The 18,327-nt window shown below is 33.4% G+C and overlaps 1 protein-coding gene across 1 annotated transcript; it reads left to right on the forward strand.

The window, feature by feature from the left end:
• Positions 1 to 1,054: 1,054 nt before the first annotated feature.
• LOC133194198 (polycystin-2-like) lies at positions 1,055 to 5,640 on the forward strand. Its single transcript, XM_061330212.1, has 6 exons — positions 1,055 to 1,236; positions 1,580 to 1,827; positions 2,355 to 2,529; positions 3,132 to 4,376; positions 4,520 to 4,608; positions 5,326 to 5,640. The coding sequence occupies exons 1-6, from the start codon at positions 1,104 to 1,106 to the stop codon at positions 5,479 to 5,481; spliced, it is 2,046 nt and encodes a 681-aa protein (XP_061186196.1). The 5' UTR covers positions 1,055 to 1,103; the 3' UTR covers positions 5,482 to 5,640.
• The last annotated feature ends 12,687 nt before the right edge of the window (positions 5,641 to 18,327 follow it).

An 18,327-nucleotide genomic window follows, 5' to 3' on the forward strand; every position in this document is an offset into this window, starting at 1 on the left:
CAAAAGTGAACCGGAAAGGAGAAATGAACTTTAAAAACTTAAATGTTCAAAAGACCTAGCAATTTAGTAGGAAACTTTTTTTCTCTTAGGGTTTTGCAACCGGTAGTATCCGTCGATTTATAATGTCTACACCAAAATATCTGGGAAGATTGATAAATTTGTGGATTTGGCACGATTTCTCGGCGATTGGCTGGGAACAAAGTTGGTATTTGAGGAGTGTTACTTTAGATGATTTAAAGACTAGAGAAAGGTAAGGAAACGGCTTTTTAACATATAAATATCCAAATCGTTGCGATAATTCATAATCTGTCACCTTCATGACAATTTTTTTTTCACTGGATAGGTATGTTTTTCTGTGCAATACCTGGTTAGCACTGGACAAGGTCAGCGGACGTTCCGATTATTTGGCTAGCGCTACTGATGTGCATGACACTAAAGTTTTGTTTTCAGATCAACTATTTCATAATATCACTGAAAATAGTTTGTGGTTCTCTACAGTCATCCGCCCTGAGCTCAGTTCGTTCACTCGCGTACAACGTTTGTCATGTATACTAGCATTTCTCTTTTTGGCAATGCTTGCGAATGCCATGTTTTACGAAGCATCGGGTACGGAGGAAGAAGAGGAGATACTGAAAATTGGAATCATCTCATTTTCGCTAACTACATTTTTTACATCACTAAAATCCACCGCCATCACAACTCTGCCAATCATTTTAGTGACACTGATTTTCCAACACACCAGAGACAAGGCTACTGAAACAAAAGAAGAACACGGCGCCCAACTTATCCGACCAAGACGAAAACGTCTACCACACTGGATGCGTCATCTTGCATGTGCGATTATAGTATCAGCAATTGCTTCTTCAGCTTTTGTGTTGGTTTTGTACAGTATGCAGTGGGGTAAAGCAAAATCGCAAGAATGGCTTTCATCGTTTATGTTTTCATTTTTTGCGTCTCCATTTTGTATTGATCCTTTAAAGGTAAACGTGACATGCCTACTCGTTGTTCATCATATTAATACTTATTAAATATCTTAAATTGGTATCAGCCTTTATGCAATATACAGATTGTTATCTTATCACATTAATTTCGTTTTCTTACAGATGCTTTTTATCGCTGCTATATTTTCATTTATCTTAAAAAACCCTGCCACCAATAGAAGTATTGAATTTGATATCAAACTTTTGAAGAAATACTGTGCCTTCCATTCAAGCAAGAAATCTAAACATTATGTTGGTAAGAGCTAACATTTTAAAGGATGACTCTTATTCCAAAGTGTTACAAACTAATATTAAATAATGCTAATTTTTTATACTTTCGGTATTAATGTCTTTAAGTGGAATGTTATTGCATTTATCCAAAAACATGACTAAAGATGAAAATAAGCGTGGTGTTTATTAGAACTGACTTTTTAGCTCTACAACTAATTCACCAAACATATATTTACAATGTTACTTTTTTAATATGAAAGAGTTATAAGATTTTTGCAGTTACATATCCTTTTAATTTAAATTTTAGATAAAATGAGAAATATTTCTCAATCGTTCTTTTCAAAGTTGCTCTTTACATACTTTTTTAGAACTTGTTGGATCAGTGTTTCATAAAACTCGGCCACTCAGTGATTCGAAAGTTGTTTTTATGCGTAAAAGACACAAAGAGGTTGCTTCAGCAAAAAAAAGTTTCCAAAACCTGATGATTTCATTGGTATTAGCTGGAAGTGTTTTGGCAATAGGGTTCATCGAGTTTGATGTCAATGCCTATTACCTTCAAAACAATATAAGAAACTATCTCGTAAGCGATGGATATGGCCAGTTTGGATTTTCAGCGGTTTGTTTTCTTTTGCAATTTTCCATCAGCGAGATTGATGTGAAAGGGAAGTAAATATGGGAAAATTTCATATTGATGTCAATAATTTCAAGGGAGGGGCGTATATGCAATGTTGGTATTTTATTTCTCTATTCTGTTAGGTTTCTGTGAAAAATTAAAGAAAATGATCTTTTGATTGTATTGTATTGTATGTTGTTTTACGTCCCGTTCGAGAATTTTCACTCATAGAGACGTCACCATATACCGGTGAGGGGCTTCAAATTTAGACCTTTACTCGGCATTCAGGGCCATTGAGCAGTGGGGGTTCTTTATCGTGCCAACACCTACCGTGACACGGGGCCTCGGTTTTTAAGGTCTCATCCGAATGACCCGCAACTTTCACTTCAAAGTACCGAACGATTGGCGAAGGAACAGTTGCTACCTATATTTTATCGACTTAGGTCAGTCGATTCTTTGTCAAAAACTCATGTTTTCATCAACTAATTCTAATTCGTATTTATATTTAATTAATATTTTTATTTATGAAGGTGAATAATACTGATGATTTCTATAAATGGATGACGACTACGTTTATCCCTACATGTTACCCTTTAAGAACATACAACGGAGAAAAACTGGATATTTTAGGAGAACAAATGTTTGGCGATTTGGCAAACTTGAGAGTTGGTCCTGCTCGCATAAGGCAGGTTCGAATGCCAGAACGTAAGTACATTCATATAATTCCATGCTCGCATGTGTTAGGTTGTAAAACGTGAAATGATTTTATAAGGCCCTGTGTTCTTCCAGTGCTTTTTCCATAACAAATTGAAGATATTATATATATATTTCAGTGTGTTTTCCACGTAACAAGACCTTTCGTTGGATACCAACAATTTTCACCTCTTGATCTTGAAATTGAATTTGGAATTATGGATTCGAAATTATGGAATTTTCTTCAACCTTTCTTTTTTTGTACAAATGTTCTCATTAATCAGATAAGTAATTACTCCCCAATAAGCACATTTGGAGCAAACCTCTATACTTTTATTTGTCATATAATGAGTCAATTTTCCCGAAAGGTTCTTAGTAAAACGAGCAATACATTTTAAGAAACTCTAAATATCCATTTAAATTATGTCGTATACAGGAAAAAATTGTCTTATCAAACTAACTCGTGTTATTGTGGGAAATCTTTTTAAGGATCTATTTAATACTTGAATAGATATGAATAATGTATATGAAACATAAATAAGTTTTAAAGATGTACTAAAAATACCAATAGAATTTAAGACACACATATACAGTATAAGATATTGTTTGTTTAGGAAAATGTAAGAGCACCTTGGTATCCACTATCTATCCATGCATCGACTCATATGAGTTGACTGGAGAGGATAAGGGGACATACTGTCCAAAATGGCAGCAACGGCGGCCCGATTGTTCAGATTCTGGTTTCATCCCTCAGGCGTGGTCATACATTGATTCTAGTGCTATTTTTGGAACACCTGTGTCTGCTGTATATAACACGTACAGTGGGGGTGGGTACTTTTTTCTCTTGGACGAGGAACGGGCCCAATCGGAACGACAAGTTCAAAATGCCAAAGATAATAATTGGATTGACAGACACACAAGAGCTGTTATGACCGAGTTTACACTCTATAACCCAAATATAAATACGTTTATTAACGCAGTGCTTGTGCTGGAATTTCTGGAACAAGGATTTGCAATGCCGTGTATTCATTTGCGGCCATTTACGAGATCGCTGAAATTTCAGGAATGTCGTACTTCATTGCAAGCCTCTTTTGTCCTTTTTGTTGTATACTTTATTTTTCTGTTTGTTGATATTGTGAATCAGTTGATAACAGACTGCAGAAATGTGATCCAAAGAGTCTGGTTCTGGGTGGACGTATTATTTGCCCTTACCAGTGCTTGCTCCATTGTCCTCTTCATTATCCGCAAAAACATATCTGACAAGACCGAGAAGATGTTTTATGATCAACAATATACAGGAGAAAACAATTTTATTAATTACTACCAAATAGTTGTACTGAACAGTGCAATCCAGGTCGTATTAGGTGTAATTTCTTTTATAGCCTTCCTAAGAATTTCTAGGGCGTTTGAGTACAGCAAGAGACTTTCGGTTTTCTGGAGAGTGATATCTAACTCTGCACGTCCTTTACTGGGTTTTTTTATTGTCTTTGGCATCACACTGTGTGCGTTTGCTTCTATGATATACCTGCGTTTCGGGAAGTTTGTTAACAGCTTCAGGAACATGGCCACCGTTTTTGGAAGTTTAGCGAACACACTTATTGGGAAAAATAATGTTGTAATCTTAATGAACGCCTCACCGGTTTTTGCTCTCTTCTTTTATTTCACCTATGGGGTTTCCGTCATTTTTCTGTTGCTAAACATATTTGCTGCAATTCTGAACGAGACAATAGACATCGTGAAGAATAGGAACAAACGTGCTGGACATGTGTTCGGTATCAGCGATTATACTCTTGCCTCTGTAAAGGATATCATTAGTTTAATTTCGACAGCCGTTTCTCGAAGCAAAGAGACAAAGAATGGTAAATATTTTCTTTTCTTTTTTTTAGTAAATTCAACGGTATAATAAAACCAAAAAAAAAATCTACATTTGGAAATGAATTTTGCTTAAGAAGAATAGATAGATACCTTGTTACTAATATATGTTTTTGGTAAACAATGACAGACGAAATTCGTTATGGTGAAGCAAGACAGAACATCGATACACACGCAGTTGTTCACATTCTTCGACGACTTTTCCAGACATATCAAAGGGTAATAAATTTAATATCATATAACACAGAAATTGTGCAGAATATTGGACAATAAAGCTAATGCTTTCTTTGAAATACGCATTATTTTAAATGTTTCCATCGACAAAATGTCGAAGTGGGTTCTTATGCTTAATTTGTCAATGTGCTTTCTATTTTTTTCCTAACATATTTTAAAATAGGGCTTGGTACGGTCATAGACATTGTGACGTTTAGCTGATGACCAGAGATAGCATTACCTCGAGATCATGAAACTCTTTAGCAGATAAAAGATTCTACTGTTAAATAAAAAGTCATTTTGCTATATCATATGCAAATGTTAATCATATGTTATAGAAGCATCCTCATGTTGTCTGGATACAGAGAAACCTTAGAGTTTAGATAGGGTCCCAATTATCCATGTTGTCTGGATACAGAGAAACCTTAGAGTTTAGATAGGGTCCCAATTATTCATGTTGTCTGGATACAGAGAAACCTTTGAGTTTAGATAGGGTCCCAATTATTCATGTTGTCTGGATACAGAGAAACCTTAGAGTTTAGATAGGATCCCAATTATTCATGCGAAAAAGTGGAGAAAATCTTTTGATAGTGAACCTCGGGGCTTAGATGACTGAGGTGTTGTGGCCTAGGGGCCTATTGATTCATATGCTCCTTTTGTTGATTAGATTTCCTTCTCAAACAAACGTGGCGTTTTTGGAGTAAATCTTTCTTTTCAATTTAGCAAGTCAAGAAAGAGTCGACTAGAATAAACAACTATGTTATCTCACACACCATGGATGATGATGATGGCGAAGTTGAAAACAAAACTACAGAAGAAAGCATCGAGGGACAGGAAGATCTGGAAATAAACACACAGAAAATGTTTAAATACATATGATGAAGTTCTGATGTCATCACTATCAACTGGAATTGTCTCGGAAAGTTCAAATGTTTTATGAGTAGAGATATTCTTTTCCAATCATCAATGACAAATTTATAGTTTTAAATTAAGATAAATACATTGCTTATACCAGAGATTCGACACAATTTTGTTATATATACCACGTTTAATTTATTAGATTAGATATTTTAGCTTGATAATCAACGTATTTAAAAAGAATTTATATGTGTCTAGTTAACCTCTATGTACTGAAAATTTTCTAAGCTGTACATGAATGTTTCGACAATAAGATATATTTGCTATGTTTGATGATGATCTTACTTTTAAATAAAGATATACCTTTGTGTGTATTTTTCTATCAAAGGGTGTTTGTTATCTCCATTCACAATTTATGATAATTTTTCTTTATTTAGACTAGTACATAGATATTGTATATTATTTTGTAAGGATATATCAAAATAATAGTAAACATGTCTATTTTTCTTAAACTCTAGATACGATAAATGATAAGTGTAGTCTATATTCAACTAACATTTGTAATTATAACGGCACCCATGTTCCATTAGCGACATACAGAATATTACACTGCACGTGTCGCCGGTTATTCTCTTTAGAAAAATGGACAGGCATTCGCCTATATCAACTTCTCTTCGCAAACCATCTTGTTTTGATTCTAAAAATAATGTAATTTTGGAATCGGTTACGGTCTACGCTTTAAATTACATGTCGACTCAAATATGCCTTTAATTAGACATGATATTGCTACAGCTTAAACATAAATACAACAGTCAAAAGAAAACTAACACTTACTCGTTGTTAATTCATTTTCACGAGTTCCCAATTCCGGTTTCAAATATGAGCATGCGACTTGAAAGAAGAAAAAAAATATATATTTTGATTAAAACTGGAAATATTTTTACAAAATAACCATGAAAAGGAGAGAAATTGTCAATTCTATTTCATTTTACGCGGCAGTATTTCTTCAACATTCTTGCAAATTCTTTTAATCTTCGTTTAAATCCTCTTGCTCGTTTCTCGGAAAAAGGTAGATTTAATACGTTTAAATTCATATATGGCGCATTTTTTTAAAGAAGTTTAGACTAACTAAGATTAAAAAGATCTTACTATTTGTTTTATTACTTTATATTAAGATAGGACTTTCCTGTAAAATACACAATTTAAATCAATCACGTTTCAAAGATATTAGAAATTTAAAACAATAACCGATTTATTTACCGACTCAGCATTTAAATCACAGACAGTTTAGAGTCAATATAAATATGGAAACATGAGACCATGTTATTCAAGTTCAAAATCTGTGAAAATTTTAATTTGAACGGAAATAACATATATCATGTTTATCTACACTCAATCTCGTATTTTTAATTTTTAGCTGAGATACGCCATATATAGCTTTAAGAATAAAAGAAAAGATTTTTAGTATTTTATAACAGAAGTGATTAGCATGTTTTAAAACTCATTTAACGTTTATTTTTTTTCAAAATACTAAAGTAACAATAATAATAATAACTCAGAATAATATGCTAAATGAAAATGTCACAAATTGCTTTTAAAGAACTAAATGCGTGTTAACCAATTTCTCCAAAATCCCCGACTTAAAATTTTCATATTTTTTTTCTAATAAGCTGTGGTAGATGAACATTATCTTAAATCCGGTATTGAGAACTTGTGAAATAGGATTAACAATGAGTGGGTGGTGGTTTCCTTGTGCCAAATGTGTGTAGTTATGTTAAAATACATGTAATAGAAATAACATGCCTGTCTCGTAAATTCAGGCATATTTGAGTCGAAATGTCAGTTGAAAATGAGGTTGTCTACGGTTCGACATTTACACGTTTTCCAGAATAAAAACATCAGGTTTCCTAAGAGAAGTGGGTGTAGATGAATGCCTGTCCACTGCTCTAGAGAGAGAAGGCGTGGGTCGATACATCCGAGGGTGGATACTAGAGATAAGTTCAATACAGCACCATGTATCTAAAACCAATGACAATCTGATAAAATTAGGGATGTCAATTTTATTCGGACAGCTTAGTCGAATAGTCGGAGGCTTTAGTCGAACGATAGTCGAATATTCGTTGAAATTTAAATAAATTTTTATGCCCCCGGATCGAAAGATCCCGGGAGTATATTGTTTTTGTCCTGTCTGTCTGTTTGTCTGTTTATCTGTTTGTCTGTTTGTTTGTCTGTTTGTCCGTTTGTCTGTCTGTCTGTTGTCAACTGTAACCTTGCCCATAACTTTTGATTGGTTGGAGCTATGACTTTCATATTTCACATGTATATTCCTTGTGACAAGACCTTTCTTTGGGTACCATCATATTTGACCTTTTGACCTTGGAGTTTGACCCACTTTTGCAAAATTTTATGAGACTTTAACCTTGGCCATAACTTCTGAACAGTTGGAGCTTGGGGTTTCAAACTTCACATGTGTATTCCTTGTGACAAGACCTTCCTCTGGATATCAACCACTTTGACCCTTTTGACCTTGACTAGGAGTTTGACCTACTTTTGAAAAACTTTAACCTTGGCCATAACTTTTGAATGGTTGGAGCTAGGGCTTTCATACTTCACATATCTAATCCTTGTGACAAGACCTTCCTTTAAATACCAACGACTTTGACCTTTTGACCTTGACCTAGGAGTTTGACCTACTTTTGTAAAACTTTAACCTTGGCCATAACTTTTGAATGGTTGGAGCTAGGGCTTTCATACTTCACATATGTAATCCTTGTGACAAGACCTTCCTTTAAATACCAACCACTTTGTCCCTTTGACCTTGACCTAGGAGTTTGACCTACTTTTGAAAAACTTTAACCTTGGCCATAACTTTTGAATGGTTGGTGCTAGGGCTTTCATACTTCACATATGTAATCCTTGTGACAAGATCTTCCTTTGGATACCAACCACTTTGACCTTGACCTTGACGTTTGACTTTTATTTAAAAAACTTTAACCATCACCATAACTTTTGAACAGTTGTATCTAGGTCTTTCAAATTTCTTTGGATATCAACATTTTTTATCTTTTGGCCTGGATTTTGACTTGCATTTGAGAAACTTTAACCTTCGACATAAGCTGCCATACGGGGGCATCAGTGTTTCACAAACACATCTTGTTCTTGTCATTTTTTTTTTACTATTTGTCTTTTACAGACTACTTGTACAATATTTAATCTACGCTATCACCATTATACAACGGATTTCTGAATCGTAAATATTTACGTAGTAATAAATATATGTATTCAACGTATTTGATTTCAAATATGATATCTACTGCACATTTTATCTAAATGCAGGATATCTAACGCTGCCCTTTCTTTTCATAATGCTAGTACATGTACCCGTTAATTGAAGCCATTTGTACGTGACGTGTCAGTGAACAATGACTGGTAAATAATGAAAGCGTACCTCTTATAAAAACAGAGAGAGATGGCGATAAATTTTAATTATAAGAATTTGCGCAAACAATCAAAACAATCCTAAAATGACTGCGTGCATGATATTAATATCAGAAAGAAAACCATTTAATTGCGCTCATAACTACATGTATTTAAATTTATGTAACAGCTGTTTAATTATTGTTTATTAATAGTTGCATTAATTCAGGTCTTATTGAATTGAAGGTTGAAACTTTATGATTAATTTGAATCTTCAAATTTTAAACCAATCAATTCTTGAACACCCTCTCCATTTACAACAAAAAAGAGGTAGACAATCCTTGATAATCATGTTTGTGATATCAATTTTTTTTTCCGGCTCCTCACTTAGGCATTTATGCGGGAAATTTCTGGAAAGTTTCAGTTGAAGACTTCAGTATGTTTGACGGATTCGGCATATGATACATCATATTTCATGTTCCACTGCAGAATACAAGTTTAGTTTCACATAACCGTCATAACGTACATTTAACTGTTTTTACATCCTGACATTTTTTAAATGTAGATTTCGGAGGCATGTTTTGCCGAACATAATTTGACATACAAATAATTTTCTATGCACAGTTAAGCCTTACCCTGAGTTTTACATACGAAAACATTGATCTGTTGATAAATGAATTGGGCGGATCCAAGTTTATTACCTTGAATTTAAAATTACTCTTAAGTAGCAAATTTTTAACGAATAACCGAATAAAAATTTTTTAGTCGATAGTCGGTATGATCGAACGATAGTCGAGTACTCGAATATTCGTTGACATCCCTAGATAAAATAAAACAAAATATGCAAAGCTATAAAACAAAAAATGCAAAGCTATCTTTTTTTTCTAACACAACAAAAAGGGATTTATGCTTTAGTTGCAAAAAAATTGATCTTCGTGAAGAAGGACGCCATTCAAGATGATGGTTGACGAAGATGAATTCTTTGCAGTGATGATGATAAAGTTTTCGAAAATTAAAAAGAGAATTACATATATTTTTGAAACGTTTTACATTTTGCTATAAAGATCTGAATGTCACAACCTTTGAGAGCACTACTTTCAGTTTACTGTGTTTGGAAAACTGGGTCAGCCCAACCAGCTAGTGTACCTGTTATCATTGGCCATATATTTATAGTAACTCATTTTTAGCTCATTTTTACATTACAATACTTATTTTGTTATGGCATAAGAACATTTTGGGAATTATTTAGATTCAAAACAAATAAACAATAAAGCATCTTTTCCTTTCGAACTATCTAATTAAACAAGATCTGACTTTCTTATATCACATTAACATCATTTACGAACTTTTTAGAAACAGTTTTCTCAATAGTTTAGCACAATTAAGTTATTTTAATAACACAGATGTTACTTTTGAGTACAGAGTACCTTTAGCATTTAATTACAAATTTTACTCTTTAATTACACAATTAAAAAGAAATATTGGTTCGAAATTTGAGAGCGATACTCTTCTTAGAAACAGAGCGAAATGGAGTGATCTAGCCCTTAGGGCGATACAGCCCTTTGGAACTATACAAATCTGGAGTCCAAAACCATCTCAGGGCTGATACACTACCAGATATTTGATGTTATATATTCATTGCAACACATATGCGCATGCATAAAGAAGTTTGACACATATACTTGAGTAAAACTCATTTTGGATCCAATGACAACAAAGAAATGAATGGATACTCATGGATTGGCTTTAACAGAGGAGAAAAACATTGTCCAACACCAAAGTCACCTAGAGGTGTAGGAATCTTGGTGAATAATAGAATTATGGATATGTACAGAATTTACATTATTGACAAGTCATACGAAGGTATTCCCGAACTCCCGTTTATCATCCCAAATAGTGAAGAAACTTTGTTGTATTCTCATGCTACCTACCCCTAAAAAGATCAACTTGTAGAAGGGATTTAGAATCATTTTTGCTCATCGATAAATGTACATCCATACTGAAACAGACCAAAATATTATATGCGGTGATTTCAATGCAAGAATAGGAGCAAGATCAGATATTTTACTAAAAGCTGACAACATTCCGGCTGGCACTGTTCTGGATACGTTTTCCAATAAACATGGCCAAAACATTTATAATTTTTAAATCAAGCCAAATGTGACAATTTCACCTCCATTTCAACCAAAAGAAAGGCAGTAGCTGATTATATGTGTTTCCCTCACTGTGTTCTTATCCTATTTATTTGTTTTGAATTAAAATAAATAAATTTGTGGCTCCTTTCACTTACAGGGTCTTACTGGTGAGAGATCATTTAGCTCTTGGGAGTTTCTCTAAAATATGGACTCATCAATGAGAACAAAAAAGAACAACAGATACTCGATATAAACTGGACAACATCCCAAATGACTATGCAGAGTGATCTTTCTTGCATAGCTATAATGAATAATATAAATGACTTCAACTTTTCTATCGTCCCTTATTTATTTAGTAATATATCATTATCACCTGCATGTGGCGTTAATGTCTCCCAGTTGATTCGATACGAAAGAGTGTGCTCTAGGTAACAGCAAGTTCTAAAATGAGGCAAGCTTTTGAAACTACTAGTTAGTTGATGATAGAAGGATATTGATTGACCCGTTTAATGTCAATATTTCGCAAATTATATGGTCGATACAATGATCATGTTAGCAAATACAACCTATCGTTAAGTCTAATGTTGACTGACGTTTTCATACCAATTGTTAGGCAATAATTTTCACACAGAAATTGTCTACTGATTTTTCCGTTTGCCCGATCACGACAATAAGCATATGGCGGATGTGATCGGTAGACAGGGGATGCTTATTTCTCCATGGCACCTGATCCCAACACTGATGTTTTTAGAGGTCCGTGTTTGCTCTCCTACAGATCTGTATTGTTCCAAAGGACTTTTTATTTTGATTACTGTTCGTTATCTTCATATTTCATCTACTGAAAATGCAAAGAGAACTCAGGAGTATATTAACAATATTTACATGCACTCTGACAAACTATTGAACAGGAAATGTCAAAGATTATTCAAAAATACAGATAAACAACCAAAACACAATGAAGACCCATAGAAATCATACATCTTACTGCATTGAGGAACTACAAACACAATGGAACACAATGCGGGACTGAAAACTTTTCCTCAAATGTAACGGAGATGCAGCACAACGAGGAAACCTGTGGGACAACTATTTCATGACCCGTTCAGCATTTGATAGAGGGAAATCTGTTATTTGCATATGTATACATGTATATCGGGTATCTGCTGAATTCGACCAAAGCGACGTCACTTATACATCAGCTGTTTGTCACTTGACAAGTTTAATATTAGATAAAATATGCACATCATATTGTTGTCATATTCATACAGCTTGTCTCATTGAAGTTAAGAAGCAAAGAAGATATGACCAAGTTAGCTCCACCCCTGTGGTATAAACCAGGGCCAAAAGTGATAAGTTTTGGTTGAGGGCTAAGAGTTAATATCAAGCAAACTGTCAGCTAGATGTCCATCGGTGATTGGTCATCAACAAAATTACTATGTTAAAAATCACTCCGATTCTAAACATAAGTACTTTGAAAGTGATGGATTAGTGAGCATCCCCTGCCGACCGGTCACACCCGCCGTGTGCTCGTCATGATCGGGAAATAAATGTTAAAAAATGTTATGACCTAACATTAGTATGAAACACGTCCGTCAGCATAGATCAATCACTGGTCTTTATCTCGTGCTTCGCACTCGTGAAAATATCAAAAAAATCCTGTCCCACTCGTGAAATTAATTCCATATCCAACTACAAAACATTGACTATCCTCTACGTATTTGCTAATACCCTTGAAATACTGCATGAACAACCCTACATTTATTACATAGGCTTCAAAGACACGCCCTTAAATTTATTACAAAGGCGTCAAAGACACGCCCCTAAATGTGAAGATATAACCCAGAATATAACAGATGAACAATAAGATTTGTCTTACAAACACTTGAATTGAGGTGAAGCGGTCTAATTTTGTACAAAATTTTATCATCTGATGACCTTTCCAGGTGTTTTCAGTGATTTACTAAAAGTTACGATTTTCCTCAAGAAGCAATATCTGTGACTTATTGCACTCTACAGAATAATGATAACCATAGGACATATGAATGTTCTATTAATGTTTTATAGAATATCAATCTTCACGATAATTATCATCCAAGGTTTCCGCTAAAATTTTATTTAATAATAAGAAGAAAACATTTCGTGTTTCCCAATTTATTTATAACATGTATTATGTCTCACAAGCTTATTTCTAAATAGAACGAAAAATAATAACTTATAACTGTAAGAAAGTGTTTCAATCGCAAAAACCTTAACACTATTATTGTTTGCAAGTATTCCCAATTTATTAAAAACTTCAGATTCAGAAAAACAAAATATATAATACAATGATAAGCAAGAATGGAAAAATGTCTCTATGATCATAATAATTTCACGAGCGTGATGTTTATTTAAAAATTCCCTGGAATCAAACTCGTGGCTTCTCTTGACGAATCTTAGACTGTAAGGTAAAAAAACAAATAAATTATATATTACAAAAAAGAGCAAGGAATATAAACCTTCTATTCCTTTGAAAGTGCATATTATATCAAAATAAGAGACCCTAAACATAGAAAATAAATCTAATCTATTTTTTTTTTTTATGAAATCATGAAAAGGTAAATAATGAAAAAAACAGAAGAATGAATAATTTTTATCACATTTTCCACAGTGAAATACTGTAATTTATCTACTGAATAAAAGTGATATTCATATTTTGACACAGTGAATATCAGAAGTGCGGCTAAACTTACGATTTTCCTTCCCTTCATGAAGAGTGTTTTTTAAAAAATCCCTGGCCTGTTAAAAGATAGAGTTAATGAACAATCCTGACAGAGACTAATAGCTACACTGCCAAAGTTTTTCCAAACATGTTAAAAATCCATGTTTACGTTTTTTCAGTCTCGCAATCGCTTAGCTATGACGTCTCTGCCGCTCAACTATGACCTCACAGCCTCTGACACTTAAAGTAGGTCGCGGTTTGCAGGCCATTTAAAAGTGTCCGAAAACATACCATGAAAATTAGTTATATGAATCCTATACCATCGTTTTACATTCTCTGAAAATTTTATAAAATTCGTCTGCACAGTTTTTGTGTAATTAAATCTCCAACATGCCATTGTTTTCGTAACATTTTTGACGGTATTCTATTGAATTATATAAGAAAAACGTCGTTTTCGGCTCTTTTTGAGGCAAGATTTTGTTTAAAAATATATCAGTAACTTTTAAATGGTTCAGACAAAATTGTTTCCTCTTAGGTATTTTAACAAAGAATTGATTTGAAATAAATCAATGTGATAAAATTAATATGTCTTCGGGTTAGTTTTCGCGTTATTTAATGTGGATAATTGCTTTTATATTGCAAAATGTAACATTTTTAAGAACGGCGTCATAAAATATCGCGACGTCATGCTTGACGTCGTGAATATCTATCCGATATTCTGTGCAGAAAAATAAGATAAAAGAATTTTTAATGTTTCTCTTCTCTTCAGATTAGGTTTTTTGTACTTCTTATATTAGTGAATTCTCGCAAGGGACGTAAAACAACAGAAGATTAGACGTATCCTTACATTTGGCTGTGTATTTTTCTTTTCCAGCGTGCTGGAAGAAAACGGTATCCTCTAATCTAAGTAATTCAAGTAACTATATAAAATGTTTTTATTTAGACCAGCAAATTCTAGAACTCCCGAAGGGCGTTATAGTAGATTTGATCACGTACTGACTTCATGTCATATCCCAATGAAACTCTAAAAATGATATTTTATATATTTATTTTTTACTTTTATTCGTGTTACAGGGAAAAATATGCACTATTTAGACTTTGTTATGGAAATGCAACATAAAATACCGACGACGTCATGTGACGTCACAATCGGAACTTTCCAAATGGCTCGTGCAGTTTGCTTTCCATACACAAGAAAGTCTGATCATATGACCAACTGCATGTCATTGAAAATTGAAAGTCATTTAATTAGTATTGTTATATAAGGAAAGACATCAGCAAATGTAAATATTGTGTCATGAAAAGACAGAGGCAAAGGGAAAATCTAAGAAAATGTAATAAACAGAAAATTCAATATTTTGTAGATGAATATGGAATTTATTTCACATGTGAGACAGGATTTTTGATATTTTCACTCGTGCTTCGCACTCGTGAAAATATCAAAAAATCCTGTCCCACTCGTGAAATAAATTCCATATTCATCTACAAAACATTGAATATCCTCTATGTATCTAGTAACTTTTGATCAATAAATAAAATACCCAGTAACGTTTGATCAATAAATGACGTATCTAGTGACGTTTGATCATCATAATCGTCCCCATAACGTCTGTCCCATTCTCGACAGTAGGATACCAGGGTTTGACCCAGTCAATAGAAGACCACGGACCATTTAGGAAGGCGTCGTGACAGTACTTAAACCACCAGGCTCCTTTATGAATTACAGGACAATTACCACCTTTCCAGTTACCGTTCTTATCGTTGTCATTGTCAAAAGTACTAAAAGACATTCCAGACAGAGCAAACTGATAAGGACGCCTAGTGTTTAACAAACTGTCACCTACAGAATAAAAAAAAAAACAACACATTTTACATAACTTCTTATCACATTAGCTATTATACATTTATTTATTAGTTATTACATTACCTCATTGAGGGAGGTCTCACAGCTTTTATTTATTTTTTATTAATTTACATCAATTTATTCGTGTTGTCGAAAATAAGAAGTAGATCACTTGAAGATGATTATCAAATATGACATAAAAAATATGGTGCTTGTGGACCCCCCCCCCCCTCCTTCCGAATAATACCCCAGGTCCATTTATATTTTTATTAATACTAGAAGATTAATTTATGAAAGAAGACAAATAAAATTATCTGTGTAATATTTCCTATCTAATTTAACAGTTACCTCAGGGCATTCTGTAGTCATAGGTTATGAATTTACAAGTTCAACAATGCTTATATTCATAAATATTTAACAGACTATTAGCAGTGCAATGATATATTTGTCAGCATCTCTCTCTCTCTCTCTCTCTCTCTCTCTCTCTCTCTCTGGTAGTATACACTTTTTACCTTTACGTACCTAAGCTTCCCGTGGCATTCCCAGCCAGAAAGAGTTTATAATTGTCCGCTTCATTGGACACGGAAAATTGATCGTACAACTCATACAGTCTGCTACCATTCACCAGTGTTATGGAAACATAGAGGGATGGGTTCTTTCCCTTTGTTAACTGATGAATGACATCATTTCCTGTGATAAGGTATGTTCGAAATCAATTGATAGATACTTTACAATGCAATCTTTTTCTTTATATATATATATATATATATATATATATATATATATATATATATATATATATATATATATATATATATATATATATATATATATATATATATATATAGGAAATGAATATCATCGAACACATATTACTTATAGTCTCTTTTTCGTCCAAAATTAAGATGCCTGTACAAAGGATATTTTTCAAATATGAGAATGAATCAAAGATCAGATTTGAATGATATCTAAACTTACCAATCCAAACATTTTGTTCCGGAGCACCAAAACCATTTTTATACTCTGTCCAATTTCTGTCAAAGCTCAGGTTTCCATTTATTCGTTTTTGGATTGTCTTGAAACGATATATTTTAATGGTTACTTTGACAAGAATCTGTATGAATAGTGTGAGTTAAATTCTCAGAAAAGGTCTGCTCCCTATCTCTTAAAAATCCATCCATTAACAAAATTACGAATTCCAATTTACATGTCATAAGCCGATTGAGAATCTTTAAAATGAACTACATACCGTCCATCCTCCGTCCATTGTCTCCATGTCACAGTAAACTCTGACCGCAAGTGAGACTGACCCATACGGATAAATTTCGTAAACTTCTGAATTGGTGTAACCATCTTCACAAAGGTCCTTACAATCAATAGGGATAGCTAAAAAAAAAAAGAAAAGAAAAAAAAGAGATGTCCATAGGACAGGAAATCCCCACCAAAGTTTTATTTCTATTGCAACATGAAAACAGATGTACCACCCTTCATAGTAAAATATGACGAAAGTAGGAATGATTATTATATTTTGGCACCTGATTCAACCTCTTTTAGTTTTTAGAGGTGCGTGTTTTCTTTACCCCCTATCTGTATTGTTCACATGGACCTTTGAGATTGATTAATGTTCGTTATCTTCATATTTCATACCAAACTTAAGTTGCAAAATACAGGAATAGTGAGGTCAAGGCCACTGGAAGAGTCAAAGTATATAAATAATGACACAGTTGAATTGCTGTCACAGATATAAGCTTAGTATGTAAAGTTTGAAAAAAAATCATTAAAAGTAAATTAAGTTCAATAAAGGAAAAACCAAAGTCATTAGGAATGTCAAAAATATGACAAAGTTAAATTGTTCTTAAAGTGCATGAATTGTAAACAGTTTGGTTAAAATATGAGAAAAGTGAAGTTAAGATAAAGCACAGAAAATTATGACACAGTTTAAAAGTTCTCACCACTTGGTAATATATGAAGTTTGATGAAAATATTATAAACAGTTTCTTTTTTATTGTGCTAAATGCAAAATAATTGATAATGAGGTAAAGGTAATGTGGAAGGTTAAGGTCAGAAAATTTTGACAGTTGAATAGCTCTCATCAGTTTCTCTGAAACATAATTGAAAAATGAGGAATAGTGGCGTCAAGGCCGTAGGGAAGGTCAAGGTCAGAGAATTAATACACAGTTCAGTAGCTCCCACTAACATGTATCAGTTTAAGTTTTGATAAAATATCTTCAATAATTGCTTTGAAACTAAGCGGAAGACAAAACAGAAAATAGTGAGGTCAGGGTCATAGGGGGGTCAAGGTCAAAAAATAATAACACATTTCAATAGCTCTATGAATTTGTATCTTTCTATGAAGTTTATTTGATGTAAATATCATAAACCGTTTCTTTGAAACTAAGTTAAATGCAAAATAAGGAATAATGACGTCAACGTCATAGGGAATGTGAAGGTCAAAACATTATGACGAAATTTAACAGGTTAATTAGCTTAAAAGTTTGGTAAAAATATCTCCAATAGTTTGAAACTGAGCTAAACACAAATTATGGATGTTGGGGTCAAGATCACGGGGAAGGTCAAGGTGAAAAAGACTTTGCCGTAGATTAAGAATTCTCACTAATATGTATCAGTGTATCAATTTTGGTTAATATATCTCTCTTTGAAACTGAGTTTAATGCAAAGTGTGACGGAGGGACAGATGGAAAGACAGAAGAACGGAAGACGGACACGACAAATATTTTATGTCCCGGCCATATTCATTTCGGGGCATAAATATG

Source organism: Saccostrea echinata, unplaced genomic scaffold (genome assembly GCF_033153115.1).
Source record: "Saccostrea echinata isolate AGI-Se365-2 ecotype Australia unplaced genomic scaffold, CSIRO_AGI_Sech_v1 ptg000028l, whole genome shotgun sequence".
Lineage (NCBI taxonomy): Eukaryota > Metazoa > Mollusca > Bivalvia > Ostreida > Ostreidae > Saccostrea > Saccostrea echinata.